Source organism: Pristis pectinata, chromosome 10 (assembly GCF_009764475.1).
Source record: "Pristis pectinata isolate sPriPec2 chromosome 10, sPriPec2.1.pri, whole genome shotgun sequence".
Lineage (NCBI taxonomy): Eukaryota > Metazoa > Chordata > Chondrichthyes > Rhinopristiformes > Pristidae > Pristis > Pristis pectinata.
Window position 1 is genome coordinate 99571685 of NC_067414.1, and position 21100 is coordinate 99592784.

The following is a 21100-nucleotide window of genomic DNA, read 5'->3' on the forward strand; positions in this document are numbered from 1 at the left end:
CCAATACATCCAGGCAGGAAAAGGGCCAACCGTCCGCCCCGCAGCAGGTGGAAGGAGCCATAGGTCATAGGGCCCGACTGTTCCATGCTGACCAAGATTCCTATGTAGGCCTGCATTTGGCCCATGTCCCTCTAAACCTTACCTATCCACGTACCTGTCCAAGTGTCTGTTAAACCTTGTAACTGTACCCACCTCTCCCACTTCCTCTGGCAGCTCCTTCCACATACCCACCACCCTCTGTGCAAAGTTGCCCCTTTTACATCTTTCCCCTCTCACCTTAAACCTATGCCCTCAGTTCTCTCCCCCAGGGAAAGGGAGTCAAGAACTAGAGTGCATTCTCCCTATCGATGCCCCTCAGGATATTATAAACCTCTAAAAGATCACCCTACACTTCAGTGAATGAAGTCCCAGCCTGGCCAACCTCTCCCTGTAACTCAGGCCCTCGAGTCCAAGCAACACCCTCGTAAATCTCTGCGCTCTTTCCAGCTTAATGACATCTTTCCTGCAGCTGGGTGACCAAAACATTATTTGTTTTTATTATTAAAGACCGATTGGGAGGGAGTGGTTGAGACGAAGAGGTGGGGTTCAAGGGGAAGCTGAACACATGAGGGAGAGACTGATGAAAGGCTGGGGATGGAGGGGGCTGGAGATAACGAGCTGCCCGGAGCAGTATCTGAAGTACTGAGTAATTCCCTGGTTCCAGCTGGCGGACCGTCTCAGAATTGATACACAGCAAGTTGGAGAAGCAGCGGAGAAGGGCAGGGAGGAGGGGGAGAGGTAACGGGCAGTGGAGCACGACCCGGCAGTTAACGCAGCCAGACACTCAACCCAGAAGTCAGGCTAGTCGCGGGGGGTGGGGGGCAACAGTCCAGACCACCGCAGCCTCACCGCGCTCTTGCCCCGGGCAACTTGCGGCGGTCCTTAGTGGCGTTCCTCTTCCTCTTCTTCCCCAGGAAGCTCTCCAGTTTGCCGCTCCGCTTCAGCGCCTGGTACTTATCCGCCAGTGCCAGAGTCCGCTGCTCGGCTGAGGGGGGAGGGAGACGGGCAGAGCTCCATCAGACGGGTGCAGGACCACAACACTGCGTGGGGGAACGGCCCCTCCCCGGGCGAGGGTCGACGCGCGGGAATGGCCCCTGCCCCTCCCCCGGCGAGGGTCGGCGCGCAGGAACGGCCCCTCCCCCGGCGAGGGTCGGCGCGCGTTTAATACTGTGCACCATGGGTGTTCAGACAAAGCTGTCACCACTAGCTCTCCTCCCCGCCACACTTACATCTCTTGAGGAAGTAGGGTTTGCTTCCCTGCTGAACCCGCTGCCTCTGCTCCTGTTTGAACTGTTTCATCCTCTCGCGCTGCTGCCGTGCGCGTTCCTGGGCCTTGTCCTGCTCCATCTGAGGGGAGGGAAATGGGGTAGAGACATCAGCTGGCTGCAGCCAAACCACACCACCTCCCATGGCGTCCTGGGCCACCAGTTCTAATCCCTGCCAGAGGACCAGCTTCGGCCTGGTGTGACACACGCGCGTGTGGACACACACACACTACTCACTGCAATGCACAAGACAATGGGAGTTGGCCACCAGGTCCCACAAGCATGCCCCACCACTCAATACCACACGGCTCTATGCCGGCCTCAGCTCTCTGTACCATTTCTCCGTACCCCTCTATCAAATATTTATCCACCTCCACTTTAAATCTCATGATCCACCATCCACTGAGGCAGAGAATTCCAGAGATTCACCCCCCTCTGAGAATAAATTGTGAAGCACCTCAGTTTTAAATGACCAGCCCCTTATACTTAGGTTTGTCCCCTTGTTTGTGACTCTCCCCACTGTGAAAACATCCCAGCACTTACCCTGTCAAACCCCCTTAAGGATCTTGTATGTTTGAGTAAGGTCATGCCTCATGCTTCTGAACTCCCAAGAAACACAGGCCCAAACTGCCCAGCCTGTCTTCACAGGACATCCCTCTCACCCTGGGAATGAGCCTGGTGACTCTCCTTTCCCCCTGCCCCCAGTGATACTGCATCTGTTTTGAGGTAAGGGGACTAAAACTGTGCCCAGTCTTCTGTGCCTGTGCCCAGGTTAAGAAGGTGGGGGGAGGGGGAGGCGCACACACTGGCAGGTGATAGGCGGGTCCAGGTGAGGGGGGGCAGGTAGGTGGGTAGGGGAGGGGGAATGAAAGGGAGTGATACGAGAAGCTGAGTTATTGCATCCGGTGCTCCCTCCTCTACGTCGGTGAGACCCGACGTAGGTTGGGTGACCGCTTCGTCAGCACCTTCACTCCTTCCGCCGCAACAGCCAGAACCTCCCGGTGGTCACCCACTTCAATTCCACATCCCACTCCCACACTGACGTGTCTGTCCACGGCCTCCTCCACTGCCACATTGAGGCCAGACGCAGGTTGGAGGAACGACACCTCATATTCCGCCCTGGGAGTCTCCAACCTGACGGCCTCAACATCGATTTCTCTAACTTCCGGTAACCCCTCCCCTCTGTTCCCCCCCTTTGTTTCCCCTCATACCCGTGGCCCCCTCACCCCTTCTCTTTCCCCTGCCCCGCCGTCACAACCTGCCCATCACCTCCCTCTGGTTCCCCACCTCCCTTTATTCCACTGTATCTCAAACAGCAATGAGTTGGAGGACAGGAAGGAGATAGAGAGCTTAGTGACATGGTGTCATGACAACAACCTTTCCCTTGATGTCAACAAAACAAAAGAGCTGGTCATTGACTTCAGGAAAGGGGGCGGTGTACATGCACCTGTCTACATCAATGGTGCTGAGGTCGAGGGGATTGACAGCTTCGAGTTCCTGGGAGTGAACATCACCAACAACCTGTCCTGGTCAAACCACGTGGATGCCATGGCCAAGAAAGCTCACCAGCGCCTCTACTTCCTCAGGAGGCTAAAGAAATTTGGTTTGTCCCCTTTGACTCTCACCAACTTTTACCGATGCACCATAGAAAGCATCCTGTCTGGATGTATCACGGCTTGGTATGGCAACTGCTCTGCCCAAGACCGCAAGAAGCTGCAGAGAGTTGTGGACACAGCCCAGCGCATCACGCACACCAGTCTCCCCTCCTTGGACTCTGTCTTTACCTCTCGTTGCCTTGGTGTAGCAGCAGCATAATCAAAGACCCCACCTGCCCGGGACATTCTCTCTTCTCTACTCTTCCATCGGGTAGAAGATACAGGAGCCCGAGGACACGTACCACCAGACTTAAGGACAGCTTCTACCCCACTGTGATAAGACTATTGAACGGTTCCCTTATACAATGAGATGGACTCTGACCTCACGATCTACCTTGTTGTGACCTTGCACCTTATTGCACTGCACTTTCTCTGTAGCTGTGACACTTTACTCTGTACTGTTATTGTTTTTACCTGTACTGCATCAATGCACTCTGTACTAACTCAATGTAACTGCACTGTGTAATGAATTGACCTGTACGATTGGTGTGTAAGACAAGCTTTTCACTGGACCTCGTTACAAGTGACAATAATAAACCAATCCCTCTCCTACCGATTCCTTCTTCAGCCTTTTGCCTCTTCCTCCTATCACGTCCCAGCTTCTCACATCACTCCCTTTCACCCCCACTCCCCCACCCACCTACCCTCCCCCTCTCAGCTAGACTCACCAATCCCCTGCCTATGTGTGTGGTTCTCCCCTTCCCCTGACATTTTCATTCTGGCTTCTGCCCTCTTCCTTTCCAGTCCTGATGAAGAGTCTTGGCCTGAAACGTCAACTGTTTATTTCCCTCCGTAGATGCTGCCTGACCTGCCGAGCTCCTCCAGCACCTTGTGTTGCCACATCACTACCCACTGCCTTTATATCACAACCCAGCACTTCTCCAGTGCCTTCCTTGACTGACACCACCACTCCATCTCCTTTCCCCTTTGGCCCATTCTTTTGGTGGTGTTTAACCTGGAGAAGTGAGCACCCATTGCTGGTCACCCTGTCACCATGGCTCTGTAATAGCTACTACATCATACCCATACCCTACCATCTGTGCTATAGAACATAGAACACTATAGCACAGTACAGGCCCTTCGGCCCACCATGTTGTGCCGACCTTTTATCCTGCTCTAAGATCTATCTAACCCTTCCCTCCCACATAGCCTTCCATTTCTCTATCATTCATGTGGCTATCCAAGAGTCTCTTAAATGCCCCTAATGTATCTGCCCCCACAACCTCTGCCGGCAGTGCGTTCCACACATCCACCACTCTTGTGTAAAAAAAACGTACCCCTGACATCCCCCTTATACCTTCCTCCAATCACCTTAAAATTATGCCCCCTTGTGTGAGCCATTTTCACCCTGGGGAAAAAGTCTCTGACTGTCCACTCGATCTATGCCTCTTATTATCTTGTACACCTCTATCAGGTCACCTCTCATCCTCCTCCTCTCCAAAGAGAAAAGCCCTAGCTCGCTCAACCTATCCTCATAAGACATGATCTCCAATCCTGGCAACATCCTGGTAAATCTGCTCTGCACCCTCTCTAAAGCTTCCACATCCTTCCTATAATGAGGCAACCAGAACTGAACACAATACTCCATGTGTGGTCTGACCAGAGTTCTGTAGAGCTGCAACATTACCTCACAGCTCTTGAACTCAATACCCCGACTAATGAAGGCCAGCACACCGTATGCCTTCTTAACAACCCTATCAATCTGTGTGGCAACCTTGAGGGATCTATGGACATGGACCCCAAGATCCCTCTGTTCCTCCACACTGCTAAGTCTTGCCATTAACCTTGTATGCTGCCTTCAAATCAATTTTCCAAAGTGTATCACTTCATACTTTTCTGGGTTGAACTTCATCTGCCACTTCTCAGCCCAGCTCTGCAGCCTATCAATGTCCTGTTGTAATCTACAGCAACCTTCTACACCATCCACAACACCACCAACCTTCATGTCATCTGCAAACTTCCTAACCCACCCTTCCATATCCTCATCCAAGTCATTTATAAAAATCACAAAAAGCAGGGATCCCAGAACAGATCCCTGCAGAACATGACTGGTCACCGACCTCCAGGCAGAAGACGCTCCATCTACCACCACCTTCTGTCTTCTATGGGCAAGCCAATTCTGAATCCACACAGCCAAGTTTCCCTGGATCCCATGCCTCCTGATCAACTCATTTATCTGGTCGCAAATGCTATGTGCATTGAAATGAAGCTTTAACACTTAACTTTGATGTTTTAGTTATTTACAACTCTGGATATGCTCCGTTTTGTATATTTTCATCTACATCTTCTGCCCTGGCCCGTCATACTGTTTCCCCCTCACTATCCTGCACCACTGCTCTCTCATTCCCTCCTGAGTTACTGAACTTTCATTCTTGGAGCCCCCCCCCCCCCCCGGCACCACCCCCACCCAAGTTAGTTTAAACCCTCCCTAAAACCCATCATCAGGACACTGGTCCCAGCATGGTTCTCTCCTTCCCCAGTACTGGTGCCAGTGAACCATGAAGCAGAGCCCACGTCTCCCACACCAAGCTCCGAGCCACACATTTCATTCTCTGATTTTACTTACCCTCTGCCAATTTGCACGTGGCTCAGGTAAAGATCTGGAGATCACCGCCTCCCCCTCCCCGTGGATCTGTTTTGCAATTTTACCCCGAGCTCCTCATTATCCTGCAGCAGAACCTCCTTCCTCACCCGAGCAACGCTGTGGTACCAACATGGACCACAACCACTGGATACCCCCACACCCTCCAATTTATCCTCCAGAGCAAAAGAGCTGTCCTGGAAGACAACAGACTTTGAGCCCCAGTCTCTGCTGCAGAGAAGTGTCTGTTCCCCCAGCTATGCCACCCCTATCCTCTTTTCTCTCCTCACATGAATGGCTGCCTGTGCCACAGACGGTTTGATACCCTCCCTGCAGTCCCCATGCTCGTCCACACAGAGAGCAAGAACCTCGTACTGAGGCTCCTCTGGACCCCCCTCCCCACCTCTTCTGCACTCACACTGTCCTGTCCTTGACCACTCGCCAACTCAGAGACAGTTAATATAATGGGCCTCCTGGAATACCGTGCCCAGCTAGTTCTACCCCCGATGCGTCAAAGTGCTCGGAGCTCGGACTCCAGCTCGCCGACTCTGAACCAAAGCTCCTCGAGCAGCCAGCACTTGCTGCAGACGTGGTCACGGTTTACCACAATGCGGCCCCACCAGCTCCCACATACTGCTACACACCACCTGCCCACATACTTGTTCTAATTAATTCACTATTTTATTACTTGAATTAATTTATATTGGGTTTGTACCAGTTCAGACCTTGCTCACATTAACGTGCCCTGATTTTAAACACTTGACCAATCAGAACATGTGACAGAAACAACAAACACCAACCAATCACTTACCTGGTTACTGCCATCATGAGTGATAACAACAGCACCAGAAAAGTAAAGAGGGACCCTGTCCCGCCGCACGCTCCCCCCGCACCGTCCCGCCGCACGCTCCCAGGGACAGACCCCCCGCACCGTCCCGTCACACGCTCCCCCCGCACCGTCCCGTCACACGCTCCCGGGGTCAGACCCCCCGCACCGTCCCGTCACACGCTCGCGGGGTCAGACCCCCCCGCACCGTCCCGTCACACGCTCCCGGGGTCAGACCCCCCCCCGCACCGTCCCGTCACACGCTCCCGGGGTCAGACCCCCCCGCACCGTCCCGTCACACGCTCCCGGGGTCAGACCCCCCCGCACCGTCCCGTCACACGCTCCTGGGGTCAGACACAGGGTGAAGCTCCCCCCGCACCGTCCCGTCACACACTCCCAGGGTTAGCCATAGAGTGAAGCTCCTTCTGCACCGTCCCATCACACACTCCCGGGATCAGACACAGGGCAAAGCTCCCTCCACACTGTCCCATCGCACTCCCAGGGTCAGACACAGGGCGAAACTCCCTCCACACCGTCCCACTACACACTTCCGGGACTCCCAGGGTCAGATACAGAGTGAAGGTCCCTCCACATGGCCCCATCACACATGGAGTGAAGCTCCCCCGACACTGTCCCGGGGTGTGACTGTAGATCAGTGGTAGATGAAGGCCAGGCCAGTTGAAAGGGCCACAGAACAATCTTTCCTGAATCCCAACAGTAAAACCCAGGTCACCTCAGCCCTGCAGGGTAAAGGTCAGGTACTGCCCCCAGCCCTGGCCAGGTGAGTCGCCATCCCTTCACTTACCATCCTCTGTAGCACGTACTCCAGCTGCTGCCTGCTTTGCTCCTTCTTCACCCTCCGCAGCTTCTGCTTAATGAGCTGCAGAGAGGGCAAGAGGGAGTGAGATCAGACAGACAACCCAAGTCCTCCAGCCCTACACCCCACCCTCCACCAATACACTGGGTCCCTTCTTCCCCACCCAACGTGCAGCACAGCTAAAACAGGCGCTGCCTCACAGCTCCAGAGACCCAGGTTCGATCTCGATGCGCAGACTCGACACAGTCAGCAGTCTCCCAGTGACCGTGTGGGTCCCCCACACCCTAACAACACGCAGGGTCGGCAGGTTAATCGCTGCTGTAAATTGTCCCTCAGTGTGTGTGTGTGTAGCTGAAATTAGGACCAGAAAGGGGCTCTCTTAGCTGGAGGTAATTTGCAGGCCTCCCAAAAGCAGGAGAACATTGAGGGATAGGATTAGTCTACACATGGACAGATGGGATTATTAGGGGAAGGTCCCGTCTAACAGGTCTGACCAATTTGATTGTATTTGCCGCCCTCCCCCGCCCCCAAAGATGTAACTAAATGTACTGATGAGGGCAGTACTATTGATGTGGTTTACATGGGCTTCAGTAAGGCCACTGACAAGGTCCCACACTGGAGACTGGTCCAAAAGCTCAGAGCCCACGGGATCCAAGGTGGCAAATCAGATGCAAAATTGGCTTGACAGACAGGGGTGGTGGAGCATCTGTTTGTGATTGGAAGCCTGTGACCAGCGGTGTACCGCAGGGATCAGTGCTGGGTTCCTGTTTGTTGTATGCATTAACAATGTGGATACGAGTGTAGGGGGTACAGTTAATAAGTTTGCGGATGACAGGAAAATTGGTGGTGTGTCGATGTGAGGACAGTCACAGGCTGCAGGGGAAGACTAGTAAGATGGGCACAGCAATGGCAGGTGATGTGTTTTGGAGGTCTCAGGGTAGGACATACACAATGGATGGTAGGGCTCTAAGGAGTATTGAGGAACAGAGGCACATTGGTGTATGCATCCAAGGATTCCTGAAGGTGACAGCACAGGTTAATAAAGTGAAGATGACATACAGGATACTTGTGTAGAAGAGCAGGGGTGTTATGGAACACTGGTGGGGTCTAGCTGGAGTCCTGTGACAGCACAAACAGCAACATTTGATTACGGAGACACGGTTACGGGGGCCAAGGGCTGGGCGCTCAATATTCCAGGTTACATGTTCCCAAAGAATGGGCCAAAAGCGAAAGGATGCAAGATATCAGAGCAGCATTGAGTCGCGAGATAGAGGCAGTGGACAGTAATGTAGAATTGGTTCATCTCGCAACCGAGAAGAGCAGAGGGAAGACGACACCCGAGTTCTGGTCACCTCATTATAGGAAGGATGTGGAAGCGTTGGAAAGGGTGCAGAGGAGATTTACCAGGATGCTGCCTGGTTTAGAGAGTATGGATTATGAGGAGAGACTAAGGGAGCTACGGCTTTACTCTTTGGAGAGGAGGAGGATGAGAGGAGACATGATAGAGGTGTGCAAAATATTAAGGGGAATAGATAGAGTGGACAGCCAGCGCCTCTTTCCCAGGGCACCAATGCTCAATACAAGAGGGCATGGCTATAAAGTAATGGGTGGGAAGTTCAAGGGAGATATCAGAGGATTGTTTTTTTACCCAGAGAGTGGTTGGTGCATGGAATGCGCTGCCTGGGGTGGTGGTGGAGGCAGGTGCATTGGTCAAATTCAAGAGGTTACTAGATAAGCATAAGGAGGAATTTAAAATAGAGGGATATGTGGGAGGAAGGGGTTAGATAGCCTCAGGCAAAGTTTAAAGGTCAGCACAACATTGTGGGCTGAAGGGCCTGTATTGTGCTGTACTGTTCTATGATACAGATGGGAGTAGTCTGTCGGTGCCCAAGATGTGACTGCTCATTAGGGCTGAGCATAAATGGGGAAATACCTGGGGCAGGTTTGAAGGGAACTGCAATAGTCATGGAAGATTTTAATCTGCATATTGATTGGACAACAAAACTGGTGAGGGTTTCACAGAAGATTTTGTGGGGGGTGGGGGGGGTGCGCCAAGGATTGCTTCAGTATGATACAGAACCCACCGGGGAAAGAAGCTATTTTAGATTTGGCCATGAGTAATGAGGAAGGAGTAAAAAGAGATCTTGTGGTTAAAGAGGGTCGTGACGATAATATGATAGGATTCCAGATGCAGTTGGAGGGTGAACACCACAGGACCAAAACCATTAAGTAAGGGCAATTATAATGGTACAAAGGTGGAGCTGTCTCAGGTGGACTGGGAAAGCAAGCCAAGAGACAGATCAGTAGAGGAACTGTGACAGACGTTCAAACAGCTGGTCCATAACTCAGCAGGAATTTTCCAATTAGAGAGATTCCATGAGAACGAATCTGTGGTTAACAATGAAGGTCCAGGATAACGTTAAATTGAAAAGTAGGTCATACAAAGTGGCAAGGCCTGGTGGTAGGGCAGAGGACAGAGTTTTTTTTTTAAGGATCTAGCAGTTAAAGATTAAAAAGCTCATAAGGAAGAAAAATTGATTTTGAGACATCAAAACAGAAAGAAAGAGGCTCTATGGATAGATAAATGGAAAGGCAGTGGCTAAGGGTGGGATCTCCAGAGAACAAGGTTGGTGAATTAATAACAGGAAGCAAACGTTTGACATCAGTCACCACGGTGGAGAACAGTAATTACCCAAAGATAACAGATGGACTGATTTCAAATAACAGAGAAACTTGTAAAAATCCCGTCAAGGGATAGAGAATTCGAGAAACTCATGGGTCTAAAGATGGATAAGTTACAGGACCTGATGGGCTGTACCCAGGGGTTGTAAAGGACGTGGCTGCAGACAGAGTGGACCCATTAGTTGACATTTTTCAAAACTCGCTCAATTCAGGGAAGGCACCAAAAGGTTGGAGAACAGTCACAGGCCAGTCAAACGACTATCGTTGGCAAGGTGCTGGAGTCGGTAATCAAAGGAGGAGATAACTTATCATTTAGGAAAGCTGAATGTAATCAAACCTCGTCAATGTAGTTTTATGAAAGGCAAATCACCCGTGACAAATTTGTTTGAATACTTTGAGGAAGGGACAGGGAGAGTTGAGAGTGGGGAACCTGTAGAGGTAGTGTAATTAGTTCCCAAAAGGCATTTGACAATATGTCAAATAAGAGGCCGGTGCATAAATTCAGAGATCAAGGTATTGTGTTAGTCTGCTTGAAAACTGGCTGGAGGGACATAGCTGGTGGAGTACCCCAGGGATCGGTTCTTGGCCCACGATGCTTTACCACTATGGAGGGAACAAAAAATGCAAGTTTTCCAAGTTTGCCGATAATACGAAAATAAGTGGAAAAGCACGATTCTGCAGCAGGATGTGGATTGACTGAATGAGTGCTCAAAAACCTGGCGAATGGAGTTTAATGCAGGGAAGTGCGAGGTCATGCACTTCAGTAAGGGTAGTCAAAAGGCCAATTATTACCTAAATGGAGAGGCTGCAAATGAGTGAAGTTCAGTGCACGAATCACAAAAAGGCAGATGGCAGGTCCAATAAGGAGTTAAGGCAGCAAATGGCATGTTGGCCTTTATTGCAAAAGGGTTGGAGTTTAAACAGAGAAGTTGTGTTGCAGTTGTAGAGGGTGTTGGTGAGGCCGCACCAGGAATTCTGTGCATAGTTTTGGTCTCCTCACATAAAAACAGATATAGTAACGTTGGAGGCAGTCCAAAGAGAATATTCACTGTATTTAGTTGACAATTGTTCAAACGAAGAGAGATTTCCTCCAACAGACAAGTCCTGAAAAAAAGTAATACCCAATTTGTCCCACTCTTTAAAAACTACATCAGTCATAGAAGGTTTAAAAAAACTAGAAAAAAGGGACTAGACAGAGAATCTCGATAAGCCAAAATATTTTCTAAATTGTAACCAAATTCTCAAAGCACATTTAACTACCAGATTATCAGTTAGTTTATTTAATGATAAAGGAAGCGAAGAGCCAGGCAAAGAAATAATAGAAAATTTTCTAATAGAATTAGCTTCCAAAGAAACCCATACTGGACACGCCTCATGATTAATGTAATGTAACCAAAACGTAAACACAATGTATTTAGTCGTATTTTATCCTCTTTCTGATTCATGTACTCTGTATGTTCTTTGTGGAATTAATAAAAATATTGTAAAGAAAGAAAGAGAAGATTCACCAGGGTAATTGCTGGGACCAGAGTGTTTGCATCTGTATTCCTTGGAGTTTAGGAGAATGAGGGCTGACCTTACTCAAACATTGAGATGTTTCCACCAGTGGGAGAGTCACGAGCAAGGGGACATAACCACAAGGGGCTGGTCACTTAAAACTGAAGTGTGTAGAAATCTTTTCTCACAGAGGATGGTGAATCTCTGGAATCCCCTGCCCTGGCAGGGGGTGGAAGCTGGATCATTAGAAGTATTTAAAGTGCAAATAGATAAATATCTGAAAGATCGAGCAATTGAGGGTTCTGTGGAACTGATGCAGAGGAATTGAGGCTGACATAGATCAGCCACGATCACGTTGAGTGGTGGGGCAGACTTGAGGGGTCTGGTGGTCCACTCCTGTTACGTGTGCAGTTCTGGTTGCCACAGTGTAGGAAGGATGTGATTGCACTGGCGACTCTCCAGCATGGTCCTGGGATGGAGTGTTGCTGTTATGAGGAGAGACTGGAGAGGCTGGGTCCATTTTTCCTTGGAGAGGATCAGGCCGAGGAGGCACCGGATAGAGGTGAACAACATTATGTGGGGCACAAACAGTAGATTGGAACCTGGGGATGCTGGAGGCAGAGACTCTCACAACAGTTAAGAACTTTCTGCACAAGCTCTTGAATCGCTGATGCAGATACAGAGTGCCTGCAAATGGGATTAGGGAGGATATTTGGTCAGCATGGACGAGATGGGCTGAAGGGTCCATTTCTCTTCATGACCTCCAACGTCCATGGACGGGGCTGGGGGAGAGAGGGGGAATTCCCACCCACGCACACACCCTCAGAACAGTACCCACCCCTCCCCCTGGAACTCACACCACACACTCCTCCAGTGACACAGCTCCCCCACCCCCCCACTCACCTCCTTCTCCTGGCTCCGGACCTTGGCGAGGAAGGCGTAGGTTTTGTCGAAGATCTCAGGGTTGTAGTTGCCCGACAGATCGTCAAACCGGGGATCCCTCACCACCTGCCAACAGCAACAGGCTCAGGGGAAGGCTCGGCATGGAGACCACCCCCCCCCCCCCCCCCCCACCACCCCCAAATTTCCAACAGCCCCCTCCCATCTGTATGGTGCGCAGCCTATCACTGGGAGAGGGGTCCCAATAACACAGGGGTCAACAGACCATGATGCCTGGCCCCTCCCCTCAGCAGCCAGAGCTCACCCCACCACTAAACTCCCCGCCCCTGCCGACCAACACCCAGCCCCTGGAGATCCCACTACCAACGCCCCCACCCCTCCCCCCCCCGCCCCACACCCACACTAAACAGACATCCCGACTCCCAGGATGCCTGGCTGACACCAGTAACAGGAGAGAGGGGCACGGTGCACGATGTCGGGAGACACTGGAGCAGCTGCAAGAGTGAGGGTGGTCCGAGTCCCAGCAGCCCTACACCCCACTCCACCCTCCCCAGCCCCACCTCATCCTCCCCTCCCACTCTCCCTAACACCTCACCCTCCCCTCCCACCCTCTCTAACACCTCACCCTCCCCACCACCTCACCCTCCCTCCTCCAGCCCTCCCCACCCCCCACTCACCCTCCCCACCACCTCACCCTCCCTCCTCCAGCCCTCCCCACCCCCCACTCACCCTCTTCTTCACGGCGGCCGGCCTGCGCAGGAACGGCACCGGCTGCTTCGACGACATCTCCAGGGGCCTGGGGGAGAGCGACGGGTCAGTAGGAGAACAGGGCAGAGTCACGCAGTGCAGAAACAGGCCCTTCAGCCCATCACGTCCATGTTGACCATCCACTACCCATCTGTTCTAACCCCATTTACCAGAGCTCGGTCCACAGCCCACAGAGCCTTGGCTCATCCAGATACTTCTTCAGTGTTAAGAGTCTCTCTGCCTCCCCACCCCCTCAGGCAGCGGGTTCCAGGTTCCTCCTCCAGGGGGAAAGGATTCTCCCTCAGATCCTCTTCCTCCTCACCTTAAACCCGTGCCCTCTGCTCTTAGAGGCCTGTGTCATGGGAAAAAGTTTCTTGCTTTGCTGTCTATGCATCTCAGTTATCCAGCAGCCCCCCCTCCCCCTCAGCTGCCTCCACTCCAGGAAGAACAGACCCAACCTCTCCAATCTGTCTTCAGAACTGAACTGCTCCGTCCCAGGCAACATCCTGGCGAATCTCCTCTGCACCCTCTCCAGTGCAGTCCCATCCTTCCTGTGGTGTGGTGACCAGAACTGTACACAACACTCCTGCTGTGGCCCCACCAATACTTTTGATGGTCGCACTAAAAATCAGATTTATCATCTCTGACTCGTACGTTGTGAAATTTGTTGCTTTGCAGCAGCAGTATAGTGCAAACACAAAGTTACTGTCAATTACAATGAGGTAGTGTTCACGGGTTCATGGACCGTTCAGAAATCTGATGGCGGAGGGGAAGAAGCTGTTCCTGAATCGTTGAGTGTGGGTCTTCAGGCTCCTGTACCTCCTCCCTGATAGTAGTAATGAGAAGAGGGCATGTCCCGGGTGGTGAGGGTCCTTAGTGATGGATGCCGCCTTCTTGGGGCACCGCCTCTTGAGGATTGTGCCCATGATGGAGCTGGCTGAGTCTACAACCCTCTGCAGCCTCTTGCGATGCTGCCACGTTGCAGCCGCCATACCAGGCGGTGATGCAACCAGTCAGAATGCTCTCCGCCGTACATCTGTAGAAATTTGCAAGAGTCTTTGGTGACGGACCAAATCTCCTCAAACTCCTGATGAAGTAGAGTCGCTGATGTGCCTGCTTTATGGTTGCATCAATGTGTTGGGCCCAGGACAGATCCTCTGAGATGTTGACGTCCAGGAACTTGAAGCTGCTCACCCTTTTCAACGAGGACTGGTGTGTGTTCTCCTGACTTCCTCTTCCTGAAGTCCACAATCAAGACCTCCCTGCTCCTCTGTTCTGTGCCCCAGCTAATGAAGGCAGGTATGCTGTCTGCTTTCTCCACCGCCCCATCTCTCTGTGCTGCCACCAGTGCATAGGCACGAGATGAAGCCTGCACCAGGTTACTCACCTGTCCTTCTGGGCACACTTGTGCCGCCCACCGTGCTGCTCCTTCCCCGAGTCACACACTATCTGGTTGTAGACCTTGAGCCCAACTTTACTCTGCAGCTCCTGGAGTTCCTCGAAGGAGAGGGTGGAGAGCTCTGCGGGAGACAGGAAGAACACGGAGGAATGAGACTGGGCACACCCGAGCTCCCGGCCACTCCGTGTGGCCGCCCAGACTGCAGGCAGACGGAGGGGAGAATCGCAGAGGGAGCAGCACAAACCGGAGACAAACACAGCAGTTGGCCGATCCCACCACCCCCAGGGCTGGGGCATCTCCCACAGTGAGGAAAGGAGACGAGAACGAGCAGCAGCCAGTCAATCCACACTTTGTCCGCTCCACCGACCAGATTACTGCACCATTTTCCACCACTCTCCCCCATATTTGACAAGATCCCTCATGGGAGGCTGACCTGGAAGATCAAGATGCATGGGATCCACAGTGAGCTGGTAATTTGGATTCAGACCTGGCGTTTCACAGGAATCGGTGCTGGGACCTCTGTTGTTTATGATATGTATAAGTGACTTGGGTGAAAGTGTGGAAGGGTAGGTTAGTAAGTTTGCAGATGACACAACGACAGCAGCATATAGATCAGTTATAGATACAGACAGCAAAATGGGAGATGGCGTTTAATTCGGGCAAGTGTGAGGTGTTGCTCTTACATTTGATCTCCCAAAGTGCAAAGTATACAGTAGATGGCAGGATCCTTTGTTATGTACAGAGGGATCTTGGGGTCCAAGTCTGTATCTCCCTGAAAGTGGCAATGCAAATAGAGTGGTAAAGGTAGCGTACGACATGCTGGCCTTCATTGATCAGGGCACCAAGTATAAAACTTTGGTTAGGCCGCACTCAGAGTATTGTGCGCAGTTCTGGCCACCCCAACACAGGAAGAAGGATGTGGAGGCTTTGGAGAGGATGCAGAAGAGGTTCACCAGGATGTTGCCTAGATTATTGGCTATAAGGAGAGGTTGGACAAACTTGAGTTGTTTTCTCTGAAGTGTCAGAGGCTGAGAGGAGACCTGATAGATAAGGTAGACAGGCAAAATCTTTTACCCAGTATAGAAATATCAAGTCAACATTCACTGTCAGATGAACACAAGTACACGTATGCACAGGTGCAATGAAAAACTTACTTGCAGCAGCATCACAGGCACATAGCATCAGATAAGCAGCACTCACACAAGAAAAACAAACAAATTCTACACTAGTTTTACAAGAAAGAACACAACTAAGAGTTTGAAGTGATTCAGTATGTCAGCAAAGACTTACAAATTTCAATAGATGTACGGTGGAGAGCTTCCTGACTGGTTGCAACACAGCCTGGTATGGAGGCTCCAATGCACAAGATTGCAGACTCAGCCAGCTCCATCACAGGTACAACCCTCCCCACCACTGAGGTCATCTTCAAGAGGCGGCGCCTCAAGAAGGCAGCATCCATTACAAAGGACCCTCACCACCCGGGACATGCCCTCTTCTCGTTACTACCATCGGGCAGGAGGTACAGGAGCCTGAAGACCCACACTCAACGATTCAGGAACAGCTTCTGAATGGCCCATGAACACTACCTCGTTATTCCTCTTTTTGCACTATTGATAGCAATTTTGTCTTGGCACTGTACTGCTGCCGTAAAATAACAAATTTCATGACGTACAAGTCAGTGATAATAAACCTGATTTTGATTCCAGTTCTTTTTAAATTACACAGAGAGTGGTGGACACCCAGAAGGGCTGCCAGGGGTGGTGGCGGAAGCAGGTACCATGGTAGTGTACAAGAGGCAGTTAGACACATGAATATGCAGGGAATGGAGGGATATGGATCATTACAGCACCAGCGACCCGGGTTCGATACCGGCCGCTGTCTGTAAGGAGTTTGTACGTTCTCCCCGTGTCTGTGTGGGTTTCCTCCGGGTGCTCCGGTTTCCTCCCACATTCCAAAGACGTACGGGCTAGGAAGTTGTGGGCACGCTATGTTGGCGCCGGAAGCGTGGCGACACCTGCGGGCTGCCCCCAGAACACTCTACGCAGAAGGTGCATCTCACTGTGTGTTTCGATGTACATGTGACTAATAAAGATCTGATCTGACTTTATGCGCAGGCAGAAGAGATTTGGTTTGATTTGGCATCGCGTTCGGCACAGACACGGCAGGCTGAAGGGCCCGTTCCTGGGCTTTTCCGCTCGGTGCTCCCCATCCACCGGGTGGCCCCCGTCAGTGGGGGCTCCTGACCCTTCTCTCCACCCCACTTCCCGACACTGAGCCCCGGGTGCTCCTGCACCCCACCCCAGAGGCCGCTGTCCCGCCTCCCCGCAGCACCCGCCGGGGACGGGACGGGACGGGAGGGAGGGAGAGAGGCGGCTGCAGGCCGAGCGGAGAGCCGGTGCTCCGGTCTGGTCCCCGGTCAGCCCCCCGGCCCCGTCGCCGGGCTGCCCCCCACCCCGGGTCCCCGGCCCCGCCGCCGGGCGGCCCCCGGGACCCAACACTCACCCTCACGCACCGAGCCGCCATCGTCCATCGTCGCCGTCCGCACGGGACTGTCGGAACCGGAAACACGTAACGCCTGTCATTCACGGATCGGCCAATCGCACGGCAAGCAGCTCAGAAACACTCAACCACGTGAGTGGGCCCTAGCAACCAGGGACAGTGGGAGTGGGCCCTAGCAACCGGGACCAGTGTCAGTGGGCCCTAGCAACCAGGGACAGTTGGAGTGGGCCCTAGCAACCAGGGACAGTGTGAGTGGGCCCTAGCAACCAGGGACAGTTGGAGTGGGCTCTAGCAACCGGGACCAGTGTCAGTGGGCCCTAGCAACCAGGGACAGTGTGAGTGGGCCCTAGCAACCAGGGACAGTGTGAGTGGGCCCTAGCAACCAGGGACAGTGTGAGTGGGCCCTAGCAACCAGGGACAGTTGGAGTGGGCCCTAGCAACCAGGGACAGTGGGAGTGGGCCCTAGCAACCGGGACCAGTGTGAGTGGGCCCTAGCAACCAGGGACAGTTGGAGTGGGCTCTAGCAACCGGGACCAGTGTCAGTGGGCCCTAGCAACCAGGGACAGTGTGAGTGGGCCCTAGCAACCAGGGACAGTTGGAGTGGGCTCTAGCAACCGGGACCAGTGTCAGTGGGCCCTAGCAACCAGGGACAGTGTGAGTGGGCCCTAGCAACCAGGGACAGTGTGAGTGGGCCCTAGCAACCAGGGACAGTTGGAGTGGGCTCTAGCAACCGGGACCAGTGTGCCCTAGCAACCAGGGACAGTGTGAGTGGGCCCTAGCAACCGGGACCAGTGTGAGTGGGCCCTAGCAACCAGGGACAGTGGGAGTGGGCCCTAGCAACCGGGACCAGTGTGAGTGGGCCCTAGCAACCAGGGAAAGTGTGAGTGGGCCCTAGCAACCAGGGACAGTTGGAGTGGGCTCTAGCAACCGGGACCAGTGTCAGTGGGCCCTAGCAACCAGGGACAGGGTGAGTGTGGCCTAGCAACCAGGGACCAGTGGGAGTGGGCCCCAGCAAACGGGACCAGTGGGAGTGGGCCCTAGCAACCAGGGACAATGTCAGTGGGCCCTAGCAACCGGGACCAGTGTGAATGGGCCCTAGCAACCAGGGACAGTGTCAGTGGGCCCTAGCAACCGGGACCAGTGTGAATGGGCCCTATCAACCATAAATCCTGTGCCGGGGCCTTAGTGACCTGGGCAGCTGGGAGTGGGCACCACACCTGAAGCCCCCAGGCTGCGTCCTGCACCTGAACCCCGAGGATGTCTGCTGGCTCCAGGACGTGCAGGGTGTGAGCGGGGAGCAGGGCCAGGCTGTTGTCTCTCTTGCCCTCTCCATCCCTCAGTGATATCGTGGCACCAGCCCCTTCCCTCGATTATGTCTGGAAATGTGTGAGGGAAGGTTGGACAGGCGGCCACTGGGAGGTGAGAGGGGCCTGGGGGGCTCTGACAGCATGGGTGTGGGGAGGGTGTTTCCTCCTGCGGGGGATCGAGGACCAGAGGCGGCTGTTTAAAGATGTCACCCATAGAAGACGGAGATGAGGTGACATTCTTTTTACCTCAGAGGGCGGCGAGTCTTTGGACCTCATGATTGAATGGCAGAGCAGACTCGATGGGCCAAGTGGCCTGCTTCTGCTCCTATATTTTATGGTCTTATGATCATTATGTATCCTGGCACGGGCTTGAGGGGCCGAGTGGTCCCCACTCATGCTCCTGATCGATATGTCCGCATGTATATCGATAGATTCAAGGCAGAGCTGGATGGATTTGTGGATGTTAAGGTTTAGTGAAGGAAGGACGCGCTGAGGTAAGATGTTAGCCAGTGACCCTGCAGAACGGTGGGGCGGGTACGAGGGGCTTCACCCGTCTGTAACCCCCGAAGTCTCCGCACTCCTCTTCCTCCAGCCTCTTGATCTTTCTAGAGTTAGATCACCGTGGTCACAGGTCGCTGCTGGGTCCGAACTCTCACATCCCTACCCCGACCCTCACAGCCTCTCCACACCACCCTCCCTCCTCCCAACAGACACTCCCCAGAGCCCTCTTACCACTGCCTCAGGAAAGCAACTAATGTAATCAAGGACCCCTCCCATCGGGCAGAAGGCACAAAACCTTGAGAACACGTACCACCAGGCTCAAGGGCAGCTTCTATCCCACTGTTATCAGACCCTTGAATGGACCTCTTGTACATTAAAGCTGAACTTTCGCCCTCTCGGTGTACCTCGTCATGGCCCTTGCACCTTATTTACCTCCCTGCACTGCACTTTCTCTGTAACTATAACACTATATGACTTGCCCATAGAAGACAGAGGGTAGTGGTTGGTTGGACTTATTCTGGCTGGAGATCCGTGACCAATGGTGTTCTGCATTGATCTGTACTGGGACTGCTGTTTGTGATACATATAAATGACCTGGATGAAAATGTACATGGGTGAGTTAATAAGTTTGCAGATGACACAAAGATTGGTGGCATTGTGGATAGTGTAGTAGATTGCCAAAGGATACAGTGGGATATAGATCAGTTGCAGCTATGGGAGGAGAAATGGCAGGTGGAGTTTGGAGTGAGGTCTTGCACTTTGGGACAATACACAGTTAATGGCAGGACCCTGAACAGTGTTGATGCACGGAGGGATCTTGGGGTCCAAGTCTAAAGCTCATTGAAGGTGGCTGCACAGGTTGATAGGGTGGTAAAGAAGGCGTATGGCAAGCTTGCCTTCATTAGTCGAGGCACTGAGTTCAAGAGTCAAGAAGTTATATTGCTTTATAACACTCTGGTTAGGCCACATCTGGAGTATTGCATTCAGTTCTGGTCGCCACATTACAAGAAGGCTGTGGAGGCTTTGGAGAGGGTGCAGAAGAGGTTCACCAGGACGCTGCCTGGATTAGAGGGCATGAGCTATAAGGAGTTGGACAAACTTGAGGTGTTTTCTCTGGAGTGGCAGAGGCTGAGGGGAGACCTGATAGAGGTTGAAAAATTATGAGAGGCAGAGACAGAGTAGACAGCCGGGATCTTTTTCTCAGGGTTGAAATGTCTAATACTAAAGGGTGTGTATTTAAGGTGAGAGGGGGTAAGTTCAAAGGAGATGTGCGGGGCAAGTTATTTGCACAGAGAGTGGTGGGTGCCTGGAATGTGCTGCCAGGGGTGGGGGTGGAGGCAGATACGATAGTGGTGTTTAAGAGGCTCTTAGACAGGCACGTGAATGTGCAGAGAACGGAGGGATGTGGGCATTGTGTAGGCAGGAAGGATTAGTTTAGTTAGGCGTTTAATTACTAGTTTAATTAGTTCGGCACAACATGATGGGCTGAAGGGCCTGTTCCTGTGCTGTGTAACGTCAGAGTTGAGACGATGTTGTCAGGGAGACTGAGCTGGCTCTGGGTGAGAGAGTGACACCATCCACACAGCTTTCTTTAGAACAGGTGACACTTTATTCACCTCCGACCCATTCAGCAGAGCGGCATAACACCTTCACAGCACAAGCAGAGTGACGGGAGCAGTTACAGTGTAAAGGTACTACCCAGGAAACAGTAACCATTAACACTTCCCACTGCCTCGGGAAAGTAGCCAACATAATCAAGGACCCCTCCCACCCCGGACAGTTTCTCTTCTCCCCCCTCCCGTCAGGCAGAAGATACAGGAGTGGGAGAATGCAAACCACCAGGCACAAGGACAGCTTCTGTCCCACTGTTGAACAGTCCTCTCATATGATGAAGGATGAACTCTTGATCTCCCAACCCACCTCATCATTGCCCTTGCAATTTAATTGTCTACCTGCACTGGTGGGTTACTTTAACACTATATTCTGCATTCTGTTTTCCCTTTCAACTACCTCAATGTACTTACGTTTGGAATGATCTGTACAGACGGCACACAAGCAAGAGCTTTTCACATAGAACACTACAGCACAGTACAGGCCCTTCGGCCCATGATGTTGTGCCGACATTTTATCCTGCACTAAGATCTATCTAACCCTTCCCTCCCACATAGCCCTCCATTTCTCTATCATTCATGTGTCTATCTAAGAGCCTCTTAAATGTCCCTAATGTATCTGCCCCCACAACCTCTGCCGGCAGTGCGTTCCACACACCCACCACTCTCTGTGTAAAAAAACTTACCCCTGACATCCCCATTATACCTTCCTCCAATCACCTTAAAATTATGCCCCCTTGCCCTGGGAAAAAGTCTCTGACTGTCCACTCGATCT

The 21100-nt window shown here is 52.4% G+C and overlaps 1 protein-coding gene across 1 annotated transcript; it reads right to left on the reverse strand.

The window, feature by feature from the left end:
- Positions 1 to 513: 513 nt before the first annotated feature.
- rrp36 (ribosomal RNA processing 36) lies at positions 514 to 16975 on the reverse strand. The gene is made up of 7 exons (XM_052024766.1): positions 16911 to 16975; positions 14397 to 14529; positions 12992 to 13058; positions 12266 to 12370; positions 7172 to 7246; positions 1269 to 1386; positions 514 to 1024 (listed from the first exon to the last, which is right to left on the reverse strand). The coding sequence occupies exons 1-7, from the start codon at positions 16936 to 16938 to the stop codon at positions 885 to 887; spliced, it is 666 nt and encodes a 221-aa protein (XP_051880726.1). The 5' UTR covers positions 16939 to 16975; the 3' UTR covers positions 514 to 884.
- Between the last annotated feature and the right edge of the window lie 4125 nt (positions 16976 to 21100).